This window comes from Vulpes lagopus, chromosome 1, assembly GCF_018345385.1.
Source record: "Vulpes lagopus strain Blue_001 chromosome 1, ASM1834538v1, whole genome shotgun sequence".
Classification (NCBI taxonomy): Eukaryota; Metazoa; Chordata; class Mammalia; order Carnivora; family Canidae; genus Vulpes; species Vulpes lagopus.
In genome coordinates, this window is record NC_054824.1 from 155,766,312 (window position 1) to 155,778,457 (window position 12,146).

General features: G+C 34.8%; 1 protein-coding gene across 8 annotated transcripts in view; it reads left to right on the forward strand.

Annotated features, from left to right (window-relative positions):
* DCAF6 (DDB1 and CUL4 associated factor 6) overlaps window positions 1-12,146 on the forward strand; it is a 139,447-nt gene that overhangs the window by 84,561 nt on the left and 42,740 nt on the right. For 6 of the 8 annotated variants that reach the window (XM_041752171.1, XM_041752201.1, XM_041752207.1 and 3 more), the window contains one exon: window positions 1,970-2,029. The exons of the other annotated variants lie outside the window; for them this stretch is intronic. In XM_041752171.1, coding sequence (XP_041608105.1) covers window positions 1,970-2,029 — 60 coding nt within the window. The remainder of the gene's footprint in view (window positions 1-1,969; window positions 2,030-12,146) is intronic. 8 annotated transcript variants of the gene reach the window in all.

The following is a 12,146-nucleotide window of genomic DNA, read 5'->3' on the forward strand; positions in this document are numbered from 1 at the left end:
GTGTTTTTTAGAGACATATTCTTTCCTAAACGTCACCTAAAAAATTAAATAAGTTGCATTTTATTTCATAAGATTTGTACATTATAGTAGTACTTATGAAAAAATTAAATATTGGAAAAAAGATTATCTGGAGAGTTGATAGTTTTTTTTAATTGATAGTTTTCTTAATTATAAATGAGAACACAATGAAATGTATAACAGATATAAAGAGACAAAAAAATTTCCTAAGATACTTTTTTGGAGGATTTTCCAATATTTATTTCACTAGGACTCAAATTTTTGTTATGTATTTCTAGACTTTAGGGAATGTAATTTTTGTTTTCTCTAAAACCTAACTTACCTGTTCTTGAAAAACAATACAGGAATGTTGTATCTAACTCTAAAATGGATAAATGAGAAGTCTTAGAAAGGAAAGGAAAGCATGGATAGATTCAGGAACTTATTGAGATACTAGCATTCATTCTTTCTTTTTTGTGTTGTACAGATTTGTTGAACTGAATGTTTAATGAAGAGGTGATAAGTAAGGATAAGTCAAAGCTATTATTCAGATAATCATGCTTTATCAAAATCTAGTCATACAAAAGTCTTTGAGCAAACAGGTTGTATCAGAAGGTAGATGATTTTAAGTTGATAGAAGTTGGTCCCAGGAGCAGGATTCAGACTTTTAAATGTAGAAATTGAAGCAATCAAGTGATATAAAATTGCTGAGAATGCAGGATATATCGGAAAACTTTTCTTAGCTATTTTTTTTTCTTAGCTGTTAAGTTGAGGACATTATCAATGCAAAATATTTTAACTACTTTTGGGACAATAAAGCCTTGATCAGTAGAAACTGGTGATTATCCAAAAGTGCAAAGTTTTTGTTTTATTAACATTTGTTAAGAACTGGAGCACAGGATACTAGAAACTAGGAATTATTCTGATGTTTAGGAGAGAGCTGTGTTTATTATGCACATATAGCTCTACTGGGACACTGGAACTCAAGCTAGGACTTGGTAGCCACATTCTCCTATTCTCCAGTGTCTTGCTTAGGTTACTAGGTTCCTAGGATGTCCAGGAAGAAAGGAGATGCTTAGATCTCAAAATGTCACAGAGCTATTTGTTGTCAGAACCAGATTTAGAATCAAAATTCACGGACTCTAGACTAGTGCTCTTTCCATTTTATCACGCTGCCTTTCTTTATATCAGTGTTTTCCAAACAATGGAACCCATTTATAGAACAGATTCTTACACAGAAGCTCAATGCATCAAAAGGATACAAAATTAAATGTTCTATTTGAAGCCAGGGTGGAAAGCATGAAGCCCAGACCATTAAGCATACTCCTTTCCTCTGTTCTTCTTTTCCCACCAAGCCCCTAAAGAAGCCTAAGCCTTCAACAGTACAGTTTTAATATGTAGAATATATCTGAGAGTTTAAAAAATTACCTATATTTCTGTAATGGCAATTACTTCATTGAATTTTTCTCTTATAAACCATTTTCTTTGTCTGACATCTTCACTTGAGCTCCTATTTTCAGCCCAAGGTACATCAACCAACATCTAGCAAAGTGTAGCAAGCATCTCCATTTCATGCTTTGAATCCTCCAGTCCAGAAGGAAAGCCATCCTTAAGGAGCTGGCAAGGGGTTTGAGAAGGGGAAGGAGTCTTCTGTTTAGTGAAGGAGATACTCTAGTTCTGTTTTATCTACCATGTACCTTGTGACTGTGCTAAATTTGAATTTGATAAAAGGTATATGCATGGAAGTAGAAGAATATTTTCTTAACTCATTCTCAACGTTGCTAAATGCTTGTGTGGAATAACTGATCTGAAGCACATGGCCCCGCTTACTCACTGCTTGGGAAATATACCACAGTACTTACTTCTATTCCCTACCCTTATACATTTGTTTCTTAAGCTTAGAGTTGATCATGACATTGCTGTGCAGTTTTCTGCTGCTTACTTTTAAGTTGAAATCTCATTTTTGTTTCAGATTCTCCTTCTTCTGTGGTTAACAAACAGCTCGGATCCATGTCACTTGACGAGCAACAGGGTGCGTGCAACAGGAGATGCGCTATGCCCATCCATCCATAGTTTTATTGCATTGCATAAACCAAGCTCTCTCTCACTTTTTCATAGCATTTCATTTTGATTATGGTCTAATAATCAGTATTTTATGGGGTAAATTACCCTAGATGGTGGTGTGTAAAAAGGCCCTCCTTGGCCTGAACAAATTATTTTCTATATAAACTAAGTTAATTTCTACCTTTGGCCCCTTATGTCAACTATAAATTCTCTTTTTATAACAGTATTTTAATAGGTATAAGCTATATCCAATTTTAAAATTCTAGGTATGATAAAATTATGTAGAACTGTGAATGTGAGGTTACCATATTACCTAGTGGCTGATTTAGAAATGGTTATTTGAACACAGTAATATTCTCTATTACCAAATGGCTGTACTAATGGTATTTGATTTTATGTCTCACTTACCTAGTAGTCAAACTCCTGGTAGCTTTAACTAGAAAGAATGCAATTATGAACTCCGAGATTAAGCTTAGGAGCCATCAATCAGAAGGGAAAATAGCTTCCATTACCACTTGTACTTTTTTGTAGAAGGAGAGGAATGAAATCAACCTGAAAGCTGTGAGCATAGCCTTATGAAGTAGACAGGCTACTTATTTATCACACTTTATTACTAGTAGAGCAAATACAGCACAGAGACGGATCGGTAGAAGAAGACATTCTGACAGTAAGAAGGGGAAACTAAAAGAAGGATCGAAAGAGGAAGACTGTAAAAAACTAATCAGCTTTTAGAATTAGGGCAAACAGCTTTACTATTGCCCCTCAGAATTCCTTGGCTGTTTATAAGTGTATTGTGCTGCAGAGGTTTAAAATAAAAAGGTTGATGTTATTAAGAATAACTAAATAATATTCACTTTTCTCTATTTAAAGACAGGTGATCATTTAATAGACTTTATAAATATTTTTTTAAAACTCGTAGAAAAATAACTTAGCCCTAAGGCCATAAGTTTTAGTTGGCTGAAAGTTTACACATGTAGTATTACTCTAAGTTTACACATGTAGTATTACTCATTTGCCAATAGTATTTGGGAAATTAAATATTGCTGAAGTAGTGTGAAATAGATCTAATTTTAGCTATCTTCATGGAGACATATTCAGAAACTAATTTTAAAATAAATTACTTCTGATCTTAAATTATTCCCTTTAGACCTGAGTTGACAAGTGTTGCTACAGGTTTTTCTGTTCTTGAGGATGAATGAATGAATGATGAATGAGTTGGTAAATGGATTTGAGAACTAAGAAATAAAGCATGTTTTTTTTTATATATATACATTTATTGTAGTGATATTTACAGTGAAGAATAATTCCCTTACGGTAAAGTATAATTATATCATCATATTATAATATATTGTACTATTGTTTGAAACTGCCCTCTAATCAAATAATCTTTTTTTGTAAGGATATATGAATGTAAGTAGTATATCACTACCAGAGAGTTTGTAGCCAGATTCATATTCTTTTCATGACATAATTCCATAGTAATTTCCATAGATTACATTGAATATTTTATTCAGTTTAAGTTGGTACCTAATTAACTTAAGATATGGGGTATGGAGAAAAAGACAAATAAAGGATAACTGTCAGATTTTTGGCATCAAGGCCTGGGTGAATGATGTTGTCGCTTAACTAGGGTAGACTAGTTTGGAGGCAAAAATCACGAGGTTCTTTGTCTTTTAGTCATAGAAGTGTTATATAAAAGGGCAAATATTGAGTAGGCTTGGCAGAAGCTGTATCAGAATAGACCATCATCAATGAACTGTGTAATAAATAAGTCCTCTGAGCAGGTTTTTCTACTAAAGGTGAATAGTATATCCAAATGAATTAAATCCTGAGGTTGTTAGTTTTTTTTTTTTTTTTTTACATGCCTTTTTGTTCAACAGGATTACATCTTATGAAGTACTAGGGACTTCTGCATCCTGGGCTTGTATTACCTAAAAATAACTTCTATAAAAATTAAGAGAAACTGCCCACCACTGTCTTTCTCACCTGGACTAATGGAATCCCCTCTTACCTGTAATCCTTGTACCCACTCAGGCAATAGGTGTTGTTCCCCCGCCTCCAGCAATAACCAGAGTGAACTTTTAAAAAACATAAATCTAATCATGTCCTTCATCTACCTAAAACTTTTTAAATTGTGTCCCTTTGCCCTTCAAAACAACCTAAATCCATGCCTTGGTTTACAGAGCTCTATATAGCCTGGACCTCTGTCTCTCCAGCCTTATCTCAGGCTACCCCTCCCTCACTCAGCTCTTAACAAACAACCTGCTCTTGTCCTTCTGAGACTCCATTCTTCTTTGCCTCTCAAAACCCTTATTAATGCTGTTCCCTCTACCAAAGTCCTTTTGCCGGCTGCAGCTTTTATTCATCAAATCTGTTAGAAATTTCTTTCTCAAAAATAATATGACATTTTAATTTGAAGTAATTCTGCCCTCTTTTTCTCTTTGTGACCTAGTATTTTCCTTTATTGCATTTGTCAGAATTTGTGATCATAGATTTAGGGGTTTGTTTGATTCCTATATTCTCTAAATATTGCTTTCATTCACTATTACACTTAGTACCTAATACCGTATCTGTTATGCATTAATAAGTATCTGTTAAATGTTAAAGTAGAGTAAATGAATTTAAGCAGTGGGATGCCATAGGCATTATTTCAGTGTGGGAGAAGCAGAACCATATTTATGTATTGGAAAGATTTTTTGGCAGGATTATAGATGGTTGATTGGAAGGGGGTAAAATTGAAAACTGTGAGACCATGTGAGGGGCTCTGCAGTAGTCCAGGTGAGAGATGCTAGGGGTCCAACCTAAGGTAGTTAGTGGTGGGAAATGAGAAGAGTGGACAGATTTTGTTTAAATATTTAAGAGACAGAATTGATGGCACATTGGAACTGAGTAGTTAAAAATGAATGAGGGAACCATATGCAGGTATCTTGATGGTAATAGTAATGCCATCAGCCAAGATTGGGATTTCAGGAGAAACAAGCTGGTTATAGGGGAGAAGGGATCCATCAGATTTTTTTAATATGTTGAAGTACCTTGAGATATTCAAATGGAAAAATGTTATAGACAGTTGGATGGGTATATGTTTCTGGGGGTCACTGGAGAGGCCTGAGGTGGAGATAAAAATTAGGAATCATCAGTTTATAGATAGTAGTTGAAACCAGGGGAGTGGATAAAAGTGGGAAAATAGTGTTTTGTTTATCTTGCATTTTTGACAAAAGCACATTTGATAAATAAAAATATATTTAGTCTAAGCCTCAGACTCATAAATGCAAATTGCCTACTTGCCTCAGTAGGTAATTTCTTTTTATCAAAGTACTTTTTAAAGAAACAGAATGTCAAGGAAATAAGTGTACAACATGCACATTGTTTTTATCCTGTTGTAAAATACTTTCTTATATTATGCAAATATGGACTTTGCGCACATTGACAGCCTTTTTGTGCTAATTGAGTAAGCACAATGGTATCTGTCATGCATTTTGTTTAATCTAAGCAGTGTTTTAATGAGTAGTTCTGGTGTTTCTTTTTATTTAGATCTATAATTATGTTACACTTACTGTATTATAAGGGAAATAATCTGGCCTCGTGCTGATTTATTTTATGCCTATTTATTATTTTATTTATTTATTGTGCCTATTTATATTATGAAAACAAGCACTTTTTTTTTTTTCCTGTTAAAAATACTTGGGTCAGCGATATTCCCCTGTTAAAACAACAAAAGAGACCTGTAATCTTAGCTTTTAATTTTTGACAGGGTATAAGAAAATAATTTTACCTGAATTTTATTTAAATTTTGGCCATAACTAAAGTGAGTTGCTCTATATTCATTACAGTGATAATCATTAAGTGGAAGCTAATAATGTTTTTACATTTGAAACTTAGGCAATTAATTGTTTATATATTAGACACTCTTAATTTGTGGCTTTAGAAATATAAATGTTAACTCTCCATTGTGAGTATTGTACAAAAGCAGGCTTCTTTTGATGTCGATAAAATGTTAGAGAGTGAGACTTGTGGGTTACAGCTCTTCGACTAACTGCACTAGGGTAGATGGAAAATGGGAAAGTTGATTTTTTTATATTACTTTGTTGCTTAAGATGGAGCAACTAGACTCCTTTCCCCAACTACCAAGTCTAGATTCTTCTCATTAGTGATATATTTGATCATTTGGAAGTTAAATCCTATTTCATTTTTATTGCATATGCTCACTTGTCCTACTTTCATGCTAATAACCAAATCGGTATCTGTATAAATATCCAGTTAAATTGTTTTCTAACTCAGAATTGTGTATGGTAAAAAAATAACAAAAATTTATTGAGTTTTTAGTGTGTGGCTGGCATTGTATTAAGAATTTGACATGCATTATCTCATTTGTTCTAATATAATGAGTAGTAATAGCCTTATTTTACTGATGAAGAAAACAAGACTCTAAGAAATAATAAGGACAAGGCAAATAAGTTCTGTCATTAGCTCTGTCATTAGTTGTCATTAGTTCAATTTTTATTTAATTATCTGTTTTTACCTGTGGCAAAGTACTGGGCTCAGTTTTAGGACGCATAAATGAATAAAGCTAATGCTCCCTGTGCTTGGAACATAGTGTTTATTAATATCAGCAGTGTTAATAGTAACAGACTTGATTAACCATAATAATATTATGCAGAGACCCTTATCTTGCAGTCTTTGTGCCCATCATTACTTTGAAATATTTTTATATGTTCATTTACTTAATCCATGCCACAACCTTATACAGGAGGTACTGCTATTCTCCTTTTCCAGATGAGGAAACCAAGGCAAAGAGAGGTTAAGAAACTTTCCTGAGGTCACATACTGTAAGTGTGTTAAGCATTATACATGTGGTTCAAACCCAAACCGGGTCTGCCATCTGTGATCATAACTGCTATGTTTTGCCTTATCTAACAGTAAAGATAGGTGGCGAAAAAATGTAAAAGTGTGATGAGTGTTATAAAAGAGGAAGTAACAAGGTTCATTGGGGAAACATGTAAGTAAGTCTTCATCTCTTCTGGTTGAGGGCCAAGTGAGGAATTCATGAGGATGAGGCATTTAAGCTGAGGTCCGAAAGATGAGTATGAGTAAATTAGATGAAGGAGCGAGTACAGGGAAGCATGAATAGCATGTGGAAAGGCTCTGAGATAATCACATTAGCGTGGTCGCAAGAATCTCAGTGTGGCTGGAGTGTGTGTGTAGGTTCAAGAGATGGGTGGAGCCCAGATTGAGAAGGACCTTTGGGAGAGTTTAAGGTTATAGATTTTAGTTTAAGAAAAGTAGGAAGCCAAGGAAGTATTTAAAGTAGAGTATGGCCTGATCTGCTTTGTTCTGAATAGATAATGGTGAATTGAGACCAAATCACTTAGGAAGTTCTCTTGGTAATAAAGATTTTGACCTGATGATAGAAGTATGGCAAGAGAATGCAAAGATTCAAGAAATATCAAAGATATAGAATAAACAGTATTTGATAATAGTCGAATGAGGCAAGGGATTGAGGAGGAGTCCAGAGTATAAACTGCGGTAACAATTCCAGAATTTCTATATGGGAGTGGTTTAACAATGGCAAGCTGGTTGGAGAGTGCAGGGTCAGACAATGTGTCTTCACATGTTTGTGGCTGTTGGGGGTGTTACTGATGGAGATGAACAGATGCCATTTCTACCTGCTGCAGGGGCGACTCTCAAGTTTTATTGAGCACAGTTAAGTGGGTGGATACTTTATTAAATATATATCCTGAAAAAGGAGTAAAGCATGAGAGGAGATGCATACAAGGACATGGGCATTACTGGCTTGGTTTTGAATATGTTGATTTTAAGTTATCTGTGTGAGACACTGATGTGAGAAAAGTCTGTTAGGAGTTGATTGGATGGATATGAAGCTTAGAAAAGATGTCAGGGTTCCTGACTGGCTCAGTGAGTAGAGTTGCTATACTTGATTTCAGGGTCAGGAGTTCAAGCCCCATGCTGGGCCTGGAGCCTACTTTAAAAAACAACAACAAAAACGGATGCCTGGGTGGCTCAGCAGTTCTGCGTCTACCCTCACCCTGGGTGTGATCCTGGAGTCCAGGATCGAGTCCCACATCAGGCTCCCTGCATTGGAGACTGCTTCTCCCTTTGCCTGGGTCTCTGCCTCTCTCTGTCATGAATAAATGGATGAAATCTTTAAATTATATATATATATATATATATATATATATATATATAATTTGTGTGAAGAGAGAAAGAAAAGAGAGAAAAGGAAAGGAAAAAGAAATCCCCCCCTTTTTAAAAAAAAAAAAAAAAAGATGTCAGAGCTAGAGAAATAAATTGGAAATTGTCTGTATATAGATGGTATTTGAAGCCATAAAAGTAGGTGAAATTGACAGGATAAATATAAAAAAGTGAGGGGAGGAAGTATAATGTTTAAAATATCTCAAAAATCAGAAAAGTCCCCAAATTAAAGATTTTGCTAGAGGAGAGCTGGTAAAGGAGATAAAGGAGCAACCACAGAGGTCAGGGGTAGAGTAGACCAGCACAGTGTCATGAGATTAAGAGAAGAGAAATTCTTAAATACAGGAGAGCTGTGTATGTGAGTGCTGCTGATAGGGCAAGTAGTTTGCAAAATTCTCCGCTAAATTAATGTGGAGGAGATTGATATTAAATTAGCGAGAGCGGTTTCACAGGCTGATAGAGACAGAGGCCACAGTAGAGCAGCAGGTGAAGAAATGGGAGATGAGAAATAAAAGCATTTCAAACAATAAGCAAGGAGGACAATCGCTGGAGTGAAAGTGGTTAAAGAGTGTGTTCTCTGAAGCTGTCTACCTTGTTCATTTTCATCTGGAAACACATTTTTTAACATACTAATTTGTTTAGTGTATTACAGATTTAATTTTTTATAAATATTTTATTTATTTATTTTAGAGAGAGAACGGGTGAGATAGGGAGAGCACTAGCAGGGTGAGGGTCAGAGGGAGAAGCAGACTCCCTACAGAGCCGGGAATCCCATGTTGGGCTTGATCCCAGGACTCTGGGACCATGATATGAGCGGGAGGCAGATGTGTAACCTAATGAGCCACCCAGGCGCCCCCCAGATTTAATTTAAAAAAAAAAGATTATGCCTGGGGAAACAGTTATGAAAAGAAATACTGGATGAGGATTTTGATAGGGCTTATGTCCCATGTGGGGTGGGCATCTTTACCTGTTTTCTTCCTGTCTGTTCTCCCTAAAGACTAAATGGGAAATAAGAATAGGGACTTTTATACACAGAGAGCTATAAGACTCACAGGTCTCCAGCAAGCTAAAGAGAGCGTAGGTTGTGTTAAGTGAGGTGATAGCTACGTTTCAACCCGTAAATTCTAAACATCACTGGAAATATGATACCAGGCACAGTCTGAATCTATATGTATCCCAAACCTGTGCGTAAGTTCAATTTACATGTCTGTGTTATGAGATGAAACTTGGATTAAAGTTAGTATAATTGACACAAAGGTTGAGTTTTGATTTTCAGGGAGAAAATTTGACTAGAATATTCTTTCCAAAAGATTTTATAGGAGGAATTTCCTAAGAAATATCAGTATTAAAGTGAAGTTGTACTTTGTTTGGTTTTGGCTTTCATAAACATAATTTATAAAGTCAGATTGCACTAGTGAGAACACTAATTTTTAGAATTAAACCCGGTATCTGTATGGTAGATGATTTCTGTGAAGAATCTACTCCTAAAAATAGTTTCTCCACTTTGAATCAGAATAGCCTCCTTATACAACTGTTTGGAAGAACTGGGTGTCCAGTGGTCTGAGGTCTGCAGAAACGGTACAGATTCCTGACCTATAAAAGTGAAAGTTATTTCATTGTTCTAAAAACTATATTTGAGAAATTTGCCTTTCCTTCTATGTAAGCCAAGTAAGTTGGGGAACAAAATTTGGGGAGATAGTTGAACCTTATCTTTGATGTATCTACATTTTTTCAGAGAATTTAGAGAATTCAGAATTCAGAAAAACAAAGTTTCCTTTTAGATTTTTTTTAACATTTGACATAATGGAATGAGAAGTGTCAAATTCCTTGCATAATAGAAAATACTTTCAGTAAAGAAATAGTTTCTGTGTTATCCACAGGTTACCTAAGCTACTATGAATGATTAATGTATGATTGTATAGTTATGATAGTGTCCCAGCGACAGAAAAATGTTGGGCAGAGCGATTCTAAACAAATTATTGTGGCTATATCCTCATTAATTATCTTCCTTTTGATTATTCTTTAAAATTACATATAGGATAGGTCACCAGGGATACCCTAGCTAAAAATCCAAGAAACATCCATAGCAATATTTAGATGATATGCAAACTTAGTTACCAGGATAGTGTATTTTGTCCTATTGTTAGCATGCTTAATTTTTTGTATGTCTTTGAGCATGTTTTTTTATAAAGGATTATAATTTCATAATGTCAGTGCACAGATTAAATGGCTTAAGTATATGTACATTACCAAAAAGTATATTTGTGGTTCATGTGTTAAAGGCTCAAAAGGTATCTAATTATATTCCAGACCATTCTGAAGTTTTTTCCTGAGTCAGTACACTAACCTGAAAGGCTCTTATACCATATCTGGACAGGGTTTTTAAAATTTGGTTTCCAGAGTCTCATGTAATTGACTATTCACTTGTAACCTCGAAAATGAGGCCTTTTACAGGATGTCGTCTTGATTTTTATGTGATTATTATTGTGCTTCGAAAACATGTGTCTTTAAATAGGTGGTAGTTTGCCTTGTTACCAGCTACTATCATCAGTTGTTTTAATAATTATTCTTACTAAGCAATATAAAATGGCCATCATTACACTTCAGCGGTGTTCAACAACTTAAAGGGATATTCCCCACAACCCTGCCTTTGTGCTAAGAGCACCATAATTTAATTAATTTTATTCTCCTATAATGTTTTTAGAGGAAGGAGAAATAGTTCACTCTCTAAGTACCCTGCAAGAAGATACAGTGTAGTTTTCCAGTAGTCTGGAGCCAAAGTGACAATTTGGGCTATCAAAACATTTATCAGTTATAGTAATATTGCTGCTATGAATTAGACAAATAGCACTACCAACAATTGATATTTCTTAACTGAAATATTTATTTAAGCAATCTTATTTTCTACTTTTTATTCATTTCCAAGACAGCATAGCAAGTAGGAACTTCACATAGAAGGAAGCCTAGATGACTAGAATAAAAAATCTAGCTCAGAATCATCACTTTCATCATCTGTAAAGTGCACATGGGGATACATGCTGCAAAGGTTTAAACAAGAGTACTTGGATTTCCTAGGACATAGTAATGCATAATGATTTATTTTTAAAGATTTTTTAAATGTATTCATGAGAGACACACACAGAGAGAGGCAGAGACATTGGCAGAGGGAGAAGCAGGCTTCATGCAGGGAGCCTGATGTGAGACTCAGTCTCTGGAATCCAGGATCACGCCCTGAGCCTAAGGCAGACACTTAACTGCTGAGCCACCCAGGCATCCCAATGCCTAATAAATTTTAGTTATTATTATGATGGTGCTTTTTTATATAAAATCATTTGTTTAGTTCTAACCCCATAGGCTGTTAAATTAAAACTTCTGTTGAGCAAGAAATATTTTCGTTATATATTTCTGTGCATTGTGTAAATAAGGCTTTGAATAACACAGTATTTAGATTGTGTCCAGCTGCTAACAAATAGAGCAAGTTAAGGAAAATTTAAATGGTTATAAATATTTTTTCAAGTACAGTAAAAATGAAGCATTTAATTTTTTAGTTTTTTTAAAGTAGATTTTTCTTAGGTATTTCTACCTTAAAATATGTATTTTATCAGGAAAAAAATGAATTAATTCATTAGTAAGCCAGGAATCTTAAATTCTGAGAAAACTCAACATGACAGGGTATATATGATCAAGAGGAAGAGTGTGAAGTTAGGAAAGGTAGACTGGAACAAACCAAGAGATAAATCCTAAACCTTAGATAGATACTCTAATTAATGCCTCAGTTCTGCATTGTGTGGTGTTTCTGCCAGAGGCACTCATTATTTATGCACAGTCTTCAAGGAATGAACTAGACTCGGGAGTCTGAAGTTTGTGTAGCTAAC